This window comes from Alligator mississippiensis, chromosome 7, assembly GCF_030867095.1.
Source record: "Alligator mississippiensis isolate rAllMis1 chromosome 7, rAllMis1, whole genome shotgun sequence".
Lineage (NCBI taxonomy): Eukaryota > Metazoa > Chordata > Crocodylia > Alligatoridae > Alligator > Alligator mississippiensis.
Genome location: NC_081830.1, coordinates 60882919 through 60903156, shown reverse-complemented (window position 1 = coordinate 60903156; position 20238 = coordinate 60882919). Strand labels below are relative to the sequence as shown.

Genomic DNA, 20238 nt, shown 5'->3' with positions numbered 1-20238 from the left:
CGGTTTCCGCCCAAGTTGGAGAACTCCGAGGAGAACCCCGCAAGGGAGGACTCCACAACCATCTGGAGGAGGAGGGCTTCACGTCTTGTGAAGAACCCTAAGCGCTGCGGAGCCTATTGGACCCAGCGTGTACCTTAAGAAGGCTATAGGGGTCTGATCAACCTCTGGCCTCTCCCTGTCGCCGAACGATCCCTCGACGAACCCCTTCCCTGCGCGCAAGTTCCACGGAGCCTAGCAAACTTCATGTGAGTGAATCCGGAGCTCTTTCTCCGAGTTGTTTTCTTCGGTTGACACGACGGGCTCGTGTGTTTAGAGCCTTCAACCGGATTGGGCTAGAGGTTCGCGTGGAAGGAACTCTTGTCCGCTTTTCTTCTTTCCTGTCTGTAACTGCAACTCAAGCAAGTTTTCCTGCCTGCACCGCGACCATCTACGGTGTAAGTAAAATAATCTTTAATCAACCGCTATGCGTCCGTGCCTAATTCTAGTCCGCCGGCCTGCATTCCCCGACCCGCGTGCCAGGGCTGCTGGCCACAGCCCGCGCCGCGCCCCCGAGGGCCTCGGACCGCTCCCGGCCTGCACAGTAAGTACCTGAGGAAATCTAAGCTTATGAATGAAAAATGCTCAGTACTATTGGTATGCTGGAACTTAGTCATTGGCTATTTCTGAAAACTGATTTTATTTGTTTGTAATCATCTGCAGTAGGTCAACAAATAGTAGGAATGGGTGCTGTTTTTCTTCTTGTTCTATGAAAGGAAAGAGGCTCAGAAGGGAATAAAAATCAAGCTCTTCTACCGAAATATATGGTCTGTCATATAGCAAAATATTTTAGGAAACATGATTGAGGACATACTTGGCAATATGCATTACTGCCAGCATAGTTTCCTTACAGGTTGGCTTTATCTTAGATTGAGGGAGAAGAAAACCATATTTGCCCCTGTCACGGAGCTCAAAACCAAAGGAGTATTTGATCCCCTCATCATAAGCCCAGTCACCAGAGCTACCAGAAGTAGGGTCTGTAGAAACATAAAAAGATAGGTATAATTAGTATTAAAGGCTGCTGATAGTGAAAAAACCCCTCAAACCCCATGCTTTACCAGAAGAAGCAGTATAGATCGGGTGCTTCAGCAGGGCTTTTGGAGCTTTTATCTAAAGGTGATTGAATTAGTTATTAGATAAAAGAGCCAAAAAAGCCCCATTGAAGCACCCAATCTATACAGCTGTTGAATGAGCTGGGCCCAGTTAATACAGTGCCTCTTCTGGGCATGCACTGGGCTTGGTGTGGGGGCATGCAGACTTTAAAGTAAAGCATCACTTTTTGTGGGGGAGAAAATTGTGATGAAAAACATCAAGGTGTCCTGTTAAATGAAAGGGTATGTGTGTGCCAGAGGGATGGGGAGGTCATCAAGAACTAATAGTTTAATAGATTAGAAGCTTGAAATTAACCTAAGGCTATGTAAGAGTTACATAGTAACTGCCACAGTTACTTGACAGTGTCTGTTAATATGATCCATACTTCTTATAGTGACAGACTTGCAAATTGGTAATTGTAATTTCACCCATTACTAAAGACATTCAAATGGTACAAATAGTAAACAAATCTTATGCCTCGCTGTCCTCTACTATATACTAGACCCTTGAAGTTCTTTTTTAAATGGAGCTTTTGCTCAGTAAACTTATTGGGTGAAGCTATTGCTTTTCCTTACTATTCCTAAATTTGCAAACATACATGTTAGGAGTACATAGTAAAATGTTTTTGCAGACCAAAATACATTTTGGATCCTAAATCTTACTGCAAGTGTAAGATTCTAGTTTCTAGGGGCTACAATAATACAGATAATGAATAATAAAGAATCAGTTTGGCTACTTTATTCTTTGCCTGATGATAGCAGACAATCCCTCTTCCTTTTTGGCTATTCTGAATATTGGTCAGTTTCTGGTGTTATAATTTTCATGTAACTTCCCACTATTCTTAATCGACTGAGGCAAACATGGAAGAAATGTAGCATTTATATCTCAGTCTGACATCAGAAACTCAATGGAGGTCTTAGAAATGCTGCATTTAGTACTTATGAAACAGCTGGGCCAGGGGAATGTGATTCTCTTTACATGGACTGCTCCTACATGAGAAAAAAGAAAATCCTTATTCTTTTATTGAGGGGCAAGAAACACCATACAGGTATGTGTTTGATTGGACAAAGAGTACCTCACTCTCACCAGACAAGCCTCAGCTGGCCCTGATAGCCTGGGTAGAATTGGCTGCTAGTTGTTGGAATGCCTTCAACTAGCTCCTATCAAGTGCCTGAGTGAGGTTGTGGCATATAGGCTGCAGCCCTTTCAGTTCTTGGTGGATTCATAACACAATAGCTTCTTTTTGGTATGGGGGAGATACTTCCAGCATGCCTGATTCCTTGTTCCTAGTCCTGGTTCTTCATCCTTGGTTTCCTGTTCCCTCAGCCTGCTGTCTTGAACCTTGGCTCTTGGTATTGTAAACCTTGAATCTGGTACTTTCCAGGGTTATATCTTCACCCCTCAACCCTGATACTCCCCTCCCCATATGCACAGTTTCATACCAGGACCTTGCTTCTCCTCGTGTCAGGAATTGCTAAACAGCCTGGGTGTGAGCTGGTTGCAGTAACAATGACATTTATAAGGACACTGAAAAGAGGATGGACTGAAATACTTACAGATTATAGTGGCTGATACTCCGTATTTATATTTTGTGCCATACATACTGGACAAAGCTTCCACTGCCTCCTCAGCAACTTTATTCTTTTTAAAAGGAAGACAGTCTGTCAGTGAAAGCTAGTTTTGGAGAGATTTAAGTACTTTGAGCAAGCATCCCAAAAGCATATTTATTTAGCCAACAAATTCTGACATCTTAACAGGAACATCAGCTCCTTTTGCTCAAACTCCTGGGGAGCCCGGCCACCTTCTAAAGCAGGGGTGGCCAATTATTTTGGCTGGAGGGCTGCTTAATGACTTTTGGTGAGCTGTCAAGGGTAGCCCTGCCCCTTGACAAGTGCTCTGCCCCCTAATTGCCATCTTGGGACCGGAAGTCCCACCCTTTAGCCCCTGACCTTTGCCACCAGAAGTCTCTCCCCTTGCCTCCTGGAAGTACTCCTTTTGGGGGTTTGCCGTCTTTGAGCCAGAAAAAAAATTATAAACTAAAAATCACAAACATCTACTATAACATATTTTAATTTTATTTCAAAAAGGATTTTTGTCTCGATGTACTTGCATTTGCATAGTGTATATAGAGGTGATTGCATAATAGCTCAAAATAAAGTCTTACATTTGTATATTGTGGTTGGGGGGTGGGTTGGATTTGTGGGTGTGTGTGGGTGCGTGTGGGTTGTGGGGTGGTGTGCGTGGGATTTGTTGCGGTGTTGGTGGGTGGGTGTGGGCCCCCTGCCACATGTCTCCCCCCTCCATGGCTCACAGCCCCTGTTGCTGGTGGCAGCAGCAGGCATCAAGCCCTTGGGGCGCTCATGGTCCGTGGCAGGCACAGCCCCTTGGCAGTGTGCGGGTCCAGCTGAGTCCTAGGATTTGCATGTGGCAGCAGGAAGCTGGCCCGCCCCAGTGGTACATGCCTTTGGTCCTAACCAGGCTGGCTTCATGCCGCCACATGCTACTTCTGGCACTGCAGGCAGGAGCTGTGCACCATTGGACCAGGGTGGACTGGCTCTGTGGCTCCATGCGGGGCTTCTAGCATTCCAGTGGGGAGCTGCACATGGCAGCATGAAGCCTGCCCAGCCCAATGGTATGCAACTCCCCATGGCTCTCCTTCTGGGAACTGTCTGCCATCGGGCTGGGCTGGCTCCATGCTAGCACATGGGGTTCCCAGCACTGCAGCTGCTGCCTCTGGCAACAGGGGCTGTGTGTTATTGCGGGGGGGGGAAGGGGAGGGAGCATGCACCCATCCACAAACCCCACCCCCTTCATGTATTCACACACAAACCCCATACCCACTCACTCCTCCTGCAGGCAGGAGCTCCCCTCCCTACTCATCATTTGTCCAGTTGCACACCATCATGCTTGGTGCATCCACATGAGGCTTTCAGATGGGCAGCCATGGGCCAGTAATAATTTTTTTTGGAGGGGCCTAATAGAATGACCTGGTGGGCTGGATCTGGCCTATGGGCAGTATTTTGCTCTCCCCTGTTCTAAAGCATATATGTTCTTATAGGACTAACCCCATTGGTTATCAGTTTCAAATGAAATTAGTTTGGTTTTAAAGGTTGCCTATACACATGCTTGGGGGGGGTGGCATTTGAATTAGAGTGGTTCCTGGGCAACCGCTCTAATTAAAATATCCCCCTGTCATGTGTATTAAGCCCCCATGCATTTAACAATGGCCATGGGATGCTTTTTCTAAACCTCATTCAACCTCATTAAAAATGTGTGGGGGCTTAATACACATGAAGCTGTAGCAATGCAGCAGTGGTCTAATTAGAATGCAGAGCAGACTCAGTTAATCTTTCAGCACATTCTAATTAAAACACCAACAAACACATGTATAAGCAGCCTAACATTGCAGATGGGATAGGTAATGGGATATGGATACTTCTGAATGTGTTTCCTTGAGTCCCTTGTGTCCTCCAGTGTTATTCTGTTTGCGTTTATGTGGTCTAGAGTTGTGCAAAAGTGTCTTTGGCCCTTTTATCCCTAAGTCACTGGGCTGAATCGAGCACAAGTTGGACAGGGCATCATTTAGACTGATATCTAAATGATTGGCAGAAGCCAGGGTAGATATGCACCTTATAGACCAACTAAATATATAGAGAGGACAAGCTTTCATGAACCGACTTCACATGACTGCATTGCAGCATTTGTTGAAATGAACTTTAGCTCATGAAGGCTTGTGCTTTCTGGAATTTAGTTTATACATAAGGAGCATATTTACCCTACCTTCTGCCTAACTTCAGACTAACATAGGTAGTTAGCCTCTATCTAAATGTCTAGGTATCAGTTAATTAGCAGTGTAATTTGGTTTTCATCTGGCGGATTCTGGCTATTCCATTTTGTTGGAACAAGATTTCCGGAAGGTAAAGATTGACCCTAGGCTGAAATATACCATTGCCCCTAGGGTTGTTTCCTGTAGATCAGCCCATAAGATCAGAACCTGCAGCAATGGGTTGATTAGAAAAGCATATTTATATTTCTAGGTAATCTAATAACCATTGGCTTGGTGGTAGGCTCCTAGTTAAGTAACTGGGGTTCACCACTTGTGTTGGAGAGGCTGGTTTTGTTTTCTTCTGTATCAGGTAGGCATTTAGAGAAGGTTCAGTTTGAAGCTTGTGAAGCTTGGCAATGAACCTGAGAGAAAAGGTTAATGGTGACTGCAGCTTTGTACCCAAGTCAGTCAGGTACTGATTGACTTATATATGCAAAAGGGTAGCAGAGCTGGCTGGAAATAAAGTGGGGGATAGAAAATAGCAAATAATTTGAGGTGGTTATTCCACAGGTTTTGAACAGAAATTGCTTTTTGATTTGGTTCATAAAAATATATATTTTAAAAATGTTTGTTTTACTTTTCCCTCATTACCCTATTTTTTCTGCTCTTTTAATGCTTTTATTTCCTTTTAGCCAGGAAAAAAAAAGACAAACTGAAAAGAAAATCCTTCCAAACTTTTGACTGTCTTCATCAAAAAGTGGAACATTCAGAAATAAAGAAAACAAAAACCGTACTGGTGAAAATTTCAAATACTAGAAAAAGGCAATATTTGATGAAGAAAAATTCAGCCATCAAACTAGGTCTACTTTCATTTTTTAACATACCAGTTCATCATGATTAGGTGCTTTTCTTGAAGTGTAGCCGTAAGGGAACAACAAAATCTGAGAGTAAGAATGGATGGTCAGGTACCCCTTGATGGAGTGGAGGTTCTCACGAATGAAGGTGGCCACAGCTTTAGTTTCTTTCTCAGACTCTGCTGCAGTTCCACAATAGATGTCATTGCATGGATCATCTGAGACACCAACAGCTGTAAATAAGATTTGCATTATTATTCTTTGGCTTACAGCCTAAATGCAGTAAATTGTTAATTGGAGTAATGAAGTCCCTCATTTTCAATGACCAATAAAATAACCCAGGTCACCAGTCTACTCATACAGATTAATTTCCTCACCCTTTCTTCTCTTAAGTTACTTACTGCCCCATGCAGCATTAAAGTTTCTGTTCAGGTCTGTACCAATGCAGTCGGTGTTAGAGTTATTGGAACGATTTTTTCTCCATAAGCGATCCTACAAAACAAAGTGCTTGAAGTATTTGAACCCAAATACAGAACTTCATTTTACTTATTTGGTCAGATTGGGTTTAGTCTGAGAGGTAAAGATTGATTCAGATCTAAGCTAAAATCCAGACAGTTAACACAAAGACTTTCATCTTCAGAATAAAAGACAATATTAGTCAAAGGAAAAGCAGTCTGCTGGGACTACACATCTAATGAACGTACCTCATGTCAGTTTGAGTTTTGAACACTTGAATTGCACCTTATGTCTACAATGCATAAGTAGTGAGACTAACAATTAGAGTAGGCATTTCTTTTTGCAGTTGCTTGGATTGCAGTTCCCAGCTGAGTACATTTAATGCTTTCAAGTAACTATAAACACAGACCCTGATGTGACTGCAAATAAAGTCCTGAGGACTGCAATCTATCGTATTTGAGAAACAATTGTTAATGGGTGAAATTCATACACTCCCCATCTATTCCAGACCTATATAATTTGGCTATGTATAAGAAGATGGAATATACCCTGCACAGGCAAGCTAGGCACTGAAACATAGTTTGTCATCCACAGATATAATAATGCTCACAATTCCTCTGTGCCCTTCATTTAGACTGGTGTAGGGGTTGGTGGACTGGTATAGGTGTGGATTAGGTATATCCTCTTCTGGGTTATCATAAATAGTCTTTCCTGTTAAAGAGCAGTGTGGAGTTCCATCTTGTTATTGGCAGGAGGTGCCAAAGCCATCCATTTCCTCATCTTCAAAGAGGGTTACTGATGGGCTGACATTATATGAAAGACCTTAGTCAAGCCTTGTTGCCTCACCTAAATGTATGTTTTTTAAAAGTATTTTCAGTGACATGAACTAAAATCAGGCCTTGACCTTTCACATGGAAAATTATTTGGTTCACAGACTTGAATGCGATCTGCACTAGACGGAATGATCTGTAATCTAAGGGGATTTTTTTCTTTTTGGCTGTCTATTATACAGGTTGTTAAAGTATTGATCTAAGTTATACTTTAAGGAATAATAGCTTAAGACTCCTTTGAGAGAGTGAGATTTTTTTTTTAATGGGGACTCGCTCTCTCAAAGGACCCTTAAGCTATTATTCTTTAGAGTATAACTTAGAGGGTTTTTTTTTTAATGGGGACTTCAATGAATCTTGAGAGCTAAGCTGCAGAAAGTATAGAAAATAGCCAAAGGTAGGCAATACTTTAGTCCAAGTCCACACATAGCCATCAATGTTGAACACAGGGAGAACGTAGAAGTTCAAATTATCTAGCAGGTATGTCATGGTCTTGTCCTTTCCATAGGTTCTGGTAGCCTGTAAGCGAGATGTACACAGAAATATAGTTTAATGCCAAGCTGTTCCACTACTATGTTCTTGAAGACGGACCCAAATTACCCAATAAATCAATGAGGGCATAAACTAGAGATGATGAGTTTCAATAGACAAGCAGTTTGAGATAACCTATGCCAAGCAATTGCAAGCATTTCTTTCATTATGACCTTGTCTTTTAATTTAGACTAGAGTCCTGTTCAGGTGGCTCATATGCACAGCTTGCTTCTTTTGCTTGGCCTTCAAAACAGCCATATGAGAGTATGATTACAACGCTAAACTGGCACCCTTTTTTTCTCCTGCATCATGCTTATTACATTCTGTGGGGCATGGTGACTGAGGAGTCTGCCATGTTCCACTTGCCTACTACAGGAAAAAGTTTGGTTTGCTCCTGTTGCACTCATTCTCACATAGGAATACAACTTCAGGGTTACTAGACATAGTTTAGCTAGACAGCTCCAGTTCAGCCCCCAGATTGCAAAGGAAGTGGATCAGAATATGACTCCTAGCAATATCAGGGCAAGAGGCTTTCTGAATATAACTGAGTTTACTGACCTGCTTCACAAACCACTGGCAGAATGCGGGTGAGATCCATTCGCGTGCATGGATCCCACACTCCATAAAGATGGTCTTCTTTCTACCACTCACCTTCCCAACCTGCTTTCAAAGATAAAGATGTTACTTCCTCTGGGAGGAGCTGTTCCTCCATTAAACTTCAGGGCTTGTATCTTCATCTGTAGAAGATTTTCATTTTTTGTGTACCATTCCTTTAAATTTCATATGGGAGGTTTTCTAAAGCAATTGCCAGTTGATGCATCATGATGTACATGCTACTTTCTGAAAACTTTGCTAGTCCTTTTTGTGTTTTTATTTTCTCTTTACCTAAATTCATTTAGACTGAAAATATATGATCATTTTTACATATATAAAATGTAAGTTCTGAAAAAGCTAGATATTCCTGGAAAAACCAGGAATTCTGGACCACTGGGAATGTAGTTCATTAACATGTTGTATGCTGTTAGAACGCTGTTCTCTCGTTCACTAAGTCTTACCTTTCTGATGCCTTTCTACTCTGCCATAGAATTGCGATTTGATTGGAAATGTTATTTCACAGAGAACAACTCCATATTGGATAGCTAAGTCTCAATATGTGAGGGCCTAATGAAAAGTGGCTTGTCCTGCATTCATATGCTGTCACCCTCAGTCACAAAATTCCAGATTGCTATTCAGTGGAGGAGCATCTGCATGTTCCCAGGGAGATCAACACTTGTTCCTTTCTGCACCTCTTGGAAAATATCCATGTGATACAAGTCCCCACTACTCACAAAAGACCTGCAGATCTGTGGATTTTTGTATAGCTTTGAGAGGTATTTAGTGACTAGATTATATTTAAGATGCTATATGAATGCACTTGGTATTGGTTGTTATTTGTCTATTTACGGTCTTTTATCACACATGACACTTTAAACCTAGTATTACTTTTGCTATTTCCTAACTTCAAGGCAATTGATGTCTAGGCACTTTCTAAGGTAAATTTTATCTTAAATATACGTCTCCAGTAGTGTCACTATGGTGAGGTGAGCAGACACCACCAGCGTCCCCCCTCAACCCTGGCATACACAGCCCTGTGCTTTACCATGATGTACACAACCCTGTGCTGCCCCTCACTAGGCATGGGAGCTGGGCCAAGGTAGTACCACATCCAGCAGTGTATCTAGGGAGCAGGGGGTGATCAGAATGGTGCTCCCCCCAACCCTGGGGAGTTTTTGCCATAGCAAGCACAGCCCTGCACCCAGTAATATGTTTAGATCAGAGGGGGAAGTGAACTGGACACCAGGGATGGATCTCAGGGAGCCTGGCTACGGGCCTGATACTACCCAAGCCAAAGCTGCTGTAGCAGCAGCAGCCTTCACTCGTTGAAGAGCAGCTGCAGGTAAGACTTTGCTCCTTCCCTCCCCTCTTCAGAGGTCAGCATATCCAGTGCTCCCCCTGCCCTGTATGCTGGAAGACCTTGTTACACCTTTGCATTTCTCGTCATCCCAGTATTGTATATTTAATCCCTGGAGCAGTATCACCAATTTACTATTTTCAACTTAATTGATTGATAACCAGGGATCTGGGTTTTCCATTTGCCATGGAAAAACACCGTAAAATGAGGATTTTCTTCTTTCAAGGAGAAAAACAAGGGAAATGGGTGGTTTCCCCCTGCAGGCTGGCAGAGTTCCATCCTGCAAAGGGCTGGGGGCAGCAGGAGGAGGGCAATCAGGCAGTGGACGCATACATGCACATGGCAGCCAGGCAGCGTGGTGAGCAGCTCCGGCAGCTTCCCACAGGTAAGTCTAGGGGGGAGGGGTATTGAGGGCCCCATAGTGAAGGAAGGAGAGAGGGAATTGGGTAGGGCTGGGGCTGGAGGCACTGCCTGGCCAGGATGGTGCTTGGGGCCTGGGGCTTGAGGCCCAGGGCCTGGGCAGGAATGTGTGGCTGCAGGGCCTGGGCGGGGAGTGGCATGGAGCTGCAGGTGGTTTGTCTGGGGGGCATTAGGGAGGCTGGCTCCCTGCCACTGCATGCACTCCCGGGTGGGGGTGGGGAGGGAGGGAGGGATAGGGAGCACATGCCCCCCAGATTTGTGCATGGGGTGAGGGTGAATGCAAGCTGCCTGCTGCAGGCTTGGAGCTCCCTGGCCTGCTGCTTTCCCTTTGGGGCCTCCATGACACAGCAGGTCGTGCATCAGGGCCGAGTAAGACCGGGAGGCTTGGTGCTGTTGCCAGGAGCCCCCTGCAGCCATGGTGAGGCCATATGGATGCCATATGACCTGTCTGCTTGGCAGCAGCAGGGGTTCCAGGATGGAGTTGTGCTACTCACTGCTGCCAGGCAGGCAGGGAGCACCTCGCTATGGTGGCACAGGGCTCTTGGCGGCAGCACCAAGCCTCCCTGCCCTACCCTACTCTGCCATGTTGGGTCCCACTCACTGGACTGTGGAGGCCCCAGGGGGAAGGGTAGCAGGGTGGGAGTCCTAAGCCACAGTAGCCACATCCCTTCCCCATGTGCTCTGCTCCAGCCCTGTGGGGGAGGGGGATCCAGTTTTTGTGTTCTCCTTGGGCCACAGTAGCTGCCACCACCCATGGGTGGCAGCCAGGGCTTAGGTGCTGCTGGAGGGGCAGGGGGTTGTGGACCTGGGTCCCTGGCTCCATAGCCATGGCAGCTGGGGGCCCACTCTAGCAGGGCTGGTAGGGCATGGGAGGCTGTGAGTGGGGAGTGAGAAGCACCAGCAGGGCCAGGGGCATGTGGGTTGGGAGTGAGGGGCACCAGCAGGGCTGGGGGGTTGTGGCTTGGGAGTGAGGGGTAATGGCATTGGCAGGGTACTGGCGTATCAGGGCTGCACAGTGCCACAAAGCAGTGCAGCAGGGACAGCTGCTGCTGGACCCATGTCCTGGTGAGCAAAGGGAGCAGGGGAGCTCTGATTTTTCCATGATAAAAACCCCAAATCAAATGCCAACACTTATAGGTATTTAGAATTTATTTTATTATAGTAATTGAGGCACTGGTATGCTTCCAAAATGCTTTAAAATCATAACTATATTAATAAAATATTGTGTTCAATTGATACCTAGATATAGTGGCATTTCATTTTAATCATGGAAAAAATGGATTTGGGGGTTTTTAATTAGAGAAGTTGGGGGGGGGTGTTAAATTAGAGAATGCATGATTTTTAAACAGAGAAAACCAGGATAACATCTATGATTTTAGCCACCCATCATGACTTTGTATAACTTAACTGAAAAGACATTTATACCTGAAGGAGGTACATTGGCCGCTGTTCAAAAGTATTTCCAATTTCAATGCGAGAGACCAGTTTTGGATACTTTTTAGCAATTCTAGCAGTCCAGGCAGCAATCTAGATTAAAAAACAACATGTGGTCATTTGAACCAGTCTCAGATGACAAGATTTAGAGTGTAAAAAAGTGGAGGAATCTTTTCCCTATTTTTCTTGCATCACCCTGGGGTAGTAGAGAACCTCCTTAGATAGAAGCTACCGGTAGACTGGAATGGCTTCTCAGTCCCACTTCCCTTGTTGTGTTTCTGCACTGATTTCCCTGTAGGTAAGACTAGAAGATCTGCTTAGTAACAAATTCTGCAATCTCACCTTCACCTACAACGTCCCATCCACAAACCCCATTGCCCATGATAAACCCATGTAGAATGGAGTTTCATACCACACAAAAGGCAGATGTCTTGTGTATAGCCTCTTCAAATCCTACCAGAGGGATTTATGCAGCAGTGTGAGAGAGAGAGATTATTTCCTTAAATGCACAAACTGTTCCATACCGTATCCCAGCTGTTGTATTTTGTGTAACAGTGTCCAGCAGTAAAATTCTTCTTGCCATCAAACTGTTTTTCAATCTCCTCTTGCAGGTTATGTAATAACACTCTGTATGACACATGATAATACATAAATGTATGCTAGTTTGAAAATTAAGTATCATAGGAAATGTTTCTAAAGTAGAGACATGTTTACACTACCATAGCCTCTGAGCCCATGACATTCTTTATCCATATGGCATCTTTGTCAGGCAGGGGTGGTAATATTGTCCCTGTTTTACAGATGGGTATCTGAGGCACAGAGAAACTAAATAACTTGTTTGGAGTCAATGGGATAGTTTCATAGTTGGTAGGGTCAGAAGGGACCTGAGCAGATCATCAAGTCCGACCCCCTGCTATGGCAGGAAAGAGTACTGGGGTCAAACGACTCCGGCAAGGTGTTCGTCTAGCCTCCTCTTAAAGGAGAATGTTGGGCTGGAGTAAAGAATTAAGCCTTGGGACTCCTAAATCATGGTCTAATGCTGTAACTGGACTGCTCTTTCTCTCTGGAGTAATATACAAATGGAAAGAGACCTCACAGACTATTTGAACTCAGAATTTTGAAGCATTAGCAGCCAGTTATAAAGAAGTCTCACAGTAGTCCTGGTAATAGTCATTTTCTTTGTGTGACTGATACGAACAAACTGATGATTGTTCAAATTTCTAATTTTTTGGATGTCCCTCTTGGTATGCTATAGCCCTGGTTGTTCAAAGGAACAGATCATCCATGGCTCTAGCTTCCAGGGTAAGATGTGCATGACCACTGTACATGATCAGGAACCTTTGTTGTTGTGACATGATAATACTATAGAAAATATGAGCTATGGTTTAGGAAAACTCAGGCTCAAACCTAAGAACTCAAAACCTGGATCCCTGTACATATGATAGCACTTATCTATACTATTTCTATTTAAGGATTTCTTGTTTGAGTGGGCTGCAACAGACATAATGGTTTTTAATGGCTCTGTACAAAAAAAACGTCCTTCCAAAAGACTCTCAGTCTCCAGACAGCTTCCTATTACTCTCCAATACTCTTGAAAGGTTAAGTAATACCTACTCGTATCGTATTCTGTTCTGCTCCATGAAAGTCTGGACAGCTCTGGATTGATCTGCACTGACATGGAAATCCACCTCCATATGAGTAACTACATGAAGGGCTGAATCTGGGTGCCAGAAGTCAAGCTGCATAGAGAACAATTCAATATAACATGTTTTAGTAGGTATTCAAGTCAATCATCCACTTGTAAATGATGATTGTTTAGTGCTCAAAGGAACCACTGTAGTCCAGTGTTTTAGTTTTGCGGATAAATAGCCTTATTTTTATATTATTTGGAGAATAGAACCATCTCAGAAGTTAGTGAGTTTGCCATGAAGAGCCGTTGTCAAGTGCCCTGGGGTTGAGTATTCAATAAGAACAATGCTAAACCATAGCTGGAAAAATTTTCAGTTTTGATTAAAAGTAAACCCCTGATATTTTCTTGAAATGCTTCCTAAGAAAACAAAGTAAAGCTTAGAGGAGAAAGTTGCTGCTCTGGTATTGCTCCTATCATGCCAAACATGCATTTTAGGACACATGCAAGACTGTCTTTAAGAAATGAAAATAACATAACCAATATTTTCCCCCACTTGTCTGCCCATTTTAAAAATGTATTACAAACCAGCTTCAACTGCCATTGTAGTTGGTGAATAGCTTTCAATTAATTTTGATAGGAGTTGGTGAAGGTTCTTAATTTCCAAGCACACAGGATAAATCTGAAATGTATCCCTTTTCTTTCTGAAAAGGGTGCACCATTTCTTATGATTTTTTTGTCTTTTTGTAGCACTCTTAATAATTATAGTAAAATCCCTTACTAAACTGGGATTTTTTTGAGCTTTACTATTTTTAGAACAGGAATTTTGCCATTGACTTCAATAGGAGGAAGGGCAGGCTCACAGTAGACAATTATTTAAAAGAACAGCACTCAATTTCTACCAGTATAGTTTATAATAAAGTGTTAGGCATGTCAAAATTAATGATTCTTTCATAGGGATGTAGTTCACATGCAATTTAAAGGGCATCATTCTCAAACTTTCATGGGCTTACATTCTAAATCTTTTCTTTTTTTTCTCCTAAAATATGGTCCAGTTTAGCTCAGTATTAAGTAGCTGTAGAGGCTTTCTTGGGGGGGAGAGATTATTTTGTCGGTTTTTTGGGGGGGGTTAGAATTTTTTTCCAGCATAAACACTTCATTTTGATTACAAATTGGTCCTATTTTCTTTATTTAGGTTACCTACAGACTTACTTAAGTTACTTACTCATACCTATTTTTGTATATTTACAAAGCTTTTGTAAGGTCTAAAACTGCAGCATAAAGAACACTGTCAGCTTGTCACTGCCTCTGAAGCCATATAACATTAAAGGAAGCACTGCATAGCTTTCAAATTATTTTACATTTTTACCTTATAAAGCTATTGGACACCCATACATGGTTACTGTGGAACGATGAGTGCACTGAAAGCAAATTAATTATTTATCTATTTTTGTTTCCCGTGTTCCTGGCAGAAATTGTTTTAGGCTAAAGTTCTTGTGATAACACAGTACAGTATTATGACTGATCACTAGATTTTTTAGAGACCCTTAAGAAAAGCAGCATTGAAACTGTTACAGTGCAACATGTTTCATAATATTGAAATGCTAGTTACACTACTTTCGTATGTATAGGAATTCTCATGTTAACTTAAATCTTAAGTAGTTGCTGGAAAGTGGTTGCCTTTGAATCACTGCATCTAGAAATAGAAGTGTTTTTCCAGGAATTGGCAAGGGTGTGGGCTCATTATACTTCCAGTTCCATTTCAGCTTGGAAATCTGTCCAGTATTGTTGGGAAATTTTGTGTCCTGCTCCTTCCCTCCCCTTCTCATGTCACTGAGTTGTTGCATTGTCTAGGACTATGGAAAGGGAATCATTCAATGAAGTTACTGGGTTGCTCATTTCTGTGGGATTCAGGGCTTTTCAAATACATTGTTGTTGGTGCTGTCATGGTGGTGGCTACGAGGTTCTAACAGGGCTTCTTGACAACTTGCCACATCTGGGTGAGCTATCAGGGAGCCAGCCACTCTATTCCTCCCTTTCCCTTGAGTGGGCAGGGAGAGTTGAGGGCTGTGAGATGCTGAGAGTCTGAGACCCCGCATAACCGTCCCTCTGTAGCACTTTGAAAGAGGAAGGGTTCCGTGGTATATCTCTGATTTTTGTGGTGTTATAGGTGGATACTACATTTGTTTTTGTGGTGATACAAAAGGTGAATGTGGGTCCATACCAAGTGTAGCATGCCATCCTAAGTCATCAAAATTTTGATTGCAGCCTCCTTTGAATTTACAGCAAGCCGGGTACATATACTTTAAAACAAAATTTGTCTTTTATCTGTTTTTAAAGTATATTGCAAGCTCCTGGAGCTACAAGTCACTTATCTCATTTCATATCTGTATGGTCTTGAACGTGACCTTGACACACTGTATGCAATATTATTTGAAAATAGCTTCAACAAACAAAAGCGTCATTAGATGGCCCATGTTGTAAAATTTCTCACCTGTTTAATGCTGGCTAGGTCCTTTATAAACTTCACTTGTCTTTCATTTTGAGGCTTCACACGAAATACCTTCGCTCTTCAAAACATAAAGAAAAGAAATGGGTAAGAGATTTGAGCATCAAAACCAGGTATAGCCAGGTTCAGTTAAAGCAAGCGTATTCTACCTGTCAAAAGAGCTAGCAGAAACAAGAGCAAAGATAGCTACAATCAAGCCTGAAGGCACAATACGCTTCATGTTTCTTCTTTCTCTGTAGCAAGTACAGTCCGTCTTCTTTATGCTGTGCTGCTTATCATTCCAGAAACAGCTGATTTCCTCTTGAGGTTTTATTGGATCAGACAGAGTTCTTTTGGGGGACTTATGCCACACCTATATGCATATTTAATAAAGTAATTAAGACTCATAATAATGGTTTAAGATCAGTTGCGGAAAGAGCGCTATGTCTATTTTGGGTGATCCCCAGTATTTAACCCTGACATAACCAGCTACGGGGCAGCTTGTGGATGATGGTTAGAACTCATACTTCATGAGAAGTCTCCTTAGCTCATGTACGAATGCCAACTTCATGCCATGTTATAAAAAGCAAGTTACCTGTATGGAGTTACATCTATATATTAGAGTCTTGCCCAGAATTGGATAATACAATTCGACATGCAAATTTTTTTTGGAAGTCAATGGGAGTTATTTATCACTAGTCTGTAAGAAACAGACATATTAAACAGGACACACTTTAATTTAGATTTTTTCATCAGATGTCTAGTGGGCCCCCACTTGGGACTGTTTTAACATGTCCATTTCAGTCATGTGTTTGTTTCTACATTCAGTCTTTTGGCAGAGGTGGATCAGATCCTGGGTCTATAAGGACAATGGTTGGTTTGCATTGCCTTAACTAGGAGCAGGGTTAGGCCCTGGACCTTTACTTGGCTGAAATTTTATCTTCGTATAATGGAAAATTTCTGCTTCTCAGAAATCTCAACTGCCTTCAAATAATGTCAAAACTTATCATTCAAGATCTGCCTGATTGTTCTCCTTGCATCACATGTGAGCATACTTATTTGTCTTTATCACATGTGCACTTATCTCTTATTTGGTTTGAGCACATTGTCAATGCTAATCCTAAGGTCAGCTACTCATTTTCTTTGCTAAATGTATGCTGTGGAACTGAGCCTTGTTTAGGCATTTCTCTCAGTTGAGCAAGCCTCTAATATGTCCTCATTCACTGCTGAGCATTTTCATCCCATCTGGATTACTAGACAAACTAAACTGAAGTTTTAATGCATTGAACCAAATTCTCTTCTTCTATGCCAATGACAAACATGTAAACTCATTGGCACAGAGTTTATCATCTCATTGTAGTATGTTTATATAGGGCTCAGGATCCTGGGGTCCTGATTATGACTGATTATGATAGTTTCATTATCCTAGAATAGGGCCTCTCATAATAGCAAATTTAGGCACATGTGTAAATATTTGCAGGATTGGCATCTTGATTTGATATCCACAAATCTCTTTTTACATACTGTTTTCTACCCTGTACTATATTTTGATCTGCAAGACTGTCCACATTACTTACTTGAGTAGTAGTTAGACTACTGCTAGTGGGCAAGAAGTTCATTTCTCTCATATAGTGCTGCTTTTCTGTTTAAAAGAATCCCTATCCTTGCATTAGTGAGTAAATAATTCTCTCTGTTGATGGCTGAAATAATTAACTTTAGAGCAACAGTGGAGCCTTTGGCCACAAGTACAATGTAATTATAGCCATGTCTGATGATGCTATTAGCTTTTATTATTGCTCTGATTAGGTAGTTTTATTGAATGAGGTACCTCCACCAAACATAGAAACTGATGTTCTAAGAGATGCATAAATAGATTTTACGCCAACTTAATTGTCTTGAAGTCCTTCTATCTATCTGTCTTTTTTGTAATCTTTCTTCTCAGCTTCTGTTTGAGTCTTTCACATATTATGGTTAGGTTCCAAGACTTAAATGTTCCAAGAGTCAAATGTACAGTTAGTCTATGTAAACAGGTAATATCTTGCAACTATGGGTATAAACAACTGCTGAGTTAATATGCTTTGATTTATTTCTGCTTAACATATCCTCGCTTGAACAGTATATGAAATGGTCTCTCTCAGGAAGCAAAAACAGTATGATTGGTACAGTGCTAACTTCAGAAAAAATTATGTTCTCTCCTCCCTGCCTGTAAACTGTTAGGCCGTGTGTAGACGGAATGAGAGGCATGTGTGCATGATACTTTAAAGTGGGCTAAATGCTTTTGCAGCACTTTAACGGTGTTGGTGTTTGTACACCTTGGCGGAATATTGCGCATTAATTCCAGCCACTGTAGGAAATTTGGCAGCATAATGCACCTTAAATGACTTGGGGTGAGGAGCTTTAGTTTGAGGAGTTTTAGATTGCTGCCCCTACAGCCATGGAGCAAAACACTGGGCTCCATGCAGCTCAGGGGCTCTGCAGGAAGCCCTGTAGGCAGCCTAGCAGCAGTCCAGAAAAGCAGCTCCATCCAAGAAAAGCAGCAAGCCTGATCTGTCTCCCCCGCTCCCCACCAGAGCCTGCCTGCCTGCCTGAGCTGTGTGGGGACCCCGTACTTCCCTCCATGGCTGCAGTGCCCCCTGGGACTCCCTGAGCTGCGTTCCTGTGGGCATGTACTGCCTGGGGGGGGGAGGGGGGCGCTGCTGCGGAGGGAAGCAGCAGCCCCCCTCCCTGGGGGCAGGTAAGAGGCAGGTAAGTCAGCGGGGTGTGTGTATGACATGGGGGTTTAATAACCCCTAAATTGAAGCAGTGTTTTTTAAAACCCACTGCTTCAATGTAGGGCCCCCATTTTGCCTACACACGCCCTTACACATCAACTCTAATCTTGAATAAAAGCCCCTCTCTTTTATGTCTTTCATATACAGAAGAAGACTGAACCCCATTTTATACATTTATAAACAGATGGGTTCTCCATAGCAACCAGAGAATATTTCCCGTGAGCATCATGCAGTAGCATTCCAAGCATATTATTCACAATCTTACATTCTTTTCATTCAACTATCTCAGGAAGTCTCTTTCTTGACACAGTCAGGATTAGGCAGAATTACATAGGATTTACTGGTACTTAGTAGCTGTTCAGGAAGTAGGACTTCAAGATTTCCAGATTTCGAGGATGCTGGAGAGTGAGAAAGTGAACCATATGTTTTTAATATTTAATCCTAGCTCAGACAGTTTTCTGAGGAGGTGGCTGCAGCTAACATGCTGCGGGAGTTTTGATAGTTATGATATGTTGGAGGAGTTTTGGGAGACTGAGATCGCATAATTGGCAGAGGTGAGTCAGGGAAGTTGTGAGAAATATAAGCAAAAAGTAACCAGCACTTTTTCTTTGAAGGGGTTAGCCTCCCTCCACAGGGAAATGTAAAGGAACAGTTGTAGAAGCTGCATCACTCAGTGTTTCTTAGTGTGCAGAAGGAGCTAGAAAAGAGGATTAAACTCAGGAGAAGAAATCTGACTGCCCAACACTAATTCAGGAATTCAGTTTCTGAATGAAAATGGTCAGCAATAAGGACTTTAGTGAAACTAGTATGTACACTTTTAAGATGTTGCTCAACAATTTCTGCATCATTCAGAGCAGATGACAAAGTAGGCTGTCACCTATGAAAGTATATGCTTTGAACTAGTTAGTCTTGAAGGGCATCTTTATATGTGTTCCAAGGTGTGCTCCAGGATGGGAGGGACACTTTAATCAGAGCAGCTCTTGGGAGCCACTGTAATTAAAGCACCCACAGTGTCTTGTATATTCAGCGTCCCGTGCTTCAAAATTGCAGTGGGGACTCTTTAACTAAAGCTCATTCGACGAGCTTTAGTTAAAGCACCCCCACCACTATTTTGAATCGTGGGGTCACTGAATACGCATGATGTTGAGGCTACTGGAGTGTGCTAATTAGCACCCATAGGAGCAGGCATTGGGCACATATATAGGTCCCCTAAGGTGTCACCCTGCCCTGCTTTTTTCTTAACTGTTTTGGAGGATAGTGGGCCACATTGTGATCTCTCATCTCTACTAAAGCCAAAGGAGTTTCAGTGGTATAAAACTGGTGTGAGATCAGAATCTGTGAGACTGGACTTATTTCTCAAGAGAACTTGTGCCCAAATTAGTCATTCAGATCAGTTTCTCTTGAGAGAGTCACTGCTCTCCCAGGAGAAACCATGAGTGTACAGATGTTTAGGATTTTTCTCCCACAGCAAAAATGGCTGCTCCAGGAGAAAAAATTACCTGAATGAGCAAGTGTCTATACATATTCTATTCTGAGAGAAGCCACAGTACAGTCCTCAAGCATCCCGGGGTGCTTTGTTTTTCCCACTCCACTCCCCTGTCAATAGCAAGCACATCCTGCATTCTGTGACTTAAGGTCGCAGTCTTTTGGTTTTAATGACACAATTTAAATATATTTTTTTATTTTGGATGTACAGAGAATGAAGAATTAGGTCCTCAGTATTTTTAACCCCAAGTACAGTACTCCTTGCTCTCAGGTAGCCATAAAGTTTGCTTTTATCAGTATGATGTAACAATAAGAACTGTCCCCCACTAGCCTTTCAAATATGTGGGCCAATATAAGTACAAATCCTAGAAAATCATTTCTGTTAATATAAATACTTTCCCAAGACACACAAAGATCATCACCAAAATAGTGTAGATTCATTGTGTTTTTATAAGCCCTGTATTGAGGTTTTGAGGTATGAGTTTAGCCCAATGTGATTT

General features: G+C 42.5%; 1 protein-coding gene across 1 annotated transcript; it reads right to left on the bottom strand.

Moving 5' to 3' along the window:
- Positions 1-657: 657 nt before the first annotated feature.
- LOC102569985 (mast cell carboxypeptidase A) lies at positions 658-15761 on the bottom strand. The gene is made up of 11 exons (XM_006258045.3): positions 15653-15761; positions 15489-15564; positions 12982-13106; positions 11892-11994; positions 11359-11460; positions 8121-8222; positions 7440-7550; positions 6150-6240; positions 5779-5981; positions 2685-2769; positions 658-1013 (listed from the first exon to the last, which is right to left on the bottom strand). Exons 1-11 carry the CDS (start codon positions 15721-15723, stop codon positions 826-828), a joined length of 1257 nt encoding a protein of 418 aa, XP_006258107.1. The 5' UTR covers positions 15724-15761; the 3' UTR covers positions 658-825.
- Positions 15762-20238: the final 4477 nt, after the last annotated feature.

Coding starts and splice junctions, on each gene's coding strand:
- LOC102569985 (XM_006258045.3), bottom strand. CDS start 15,723: ATGAAGCGTATTGTGCCTTCAGGCTTGATTGTAGCTATCTTTGCTCTT. Junction 11,995..12,981: donor CAGAACAGAATACGATACGA/GTAGGTATTACT, acceptor TGTGTCATACAG/AGTGTTATTACATAACCTGC. Junction 11,461..11,891: donor AATACAACAGCTGGGATACG/GTATGGAACAGT, acceptor TTTTTAATCTAG/ATTGCTGCCTGGACTGCTAG.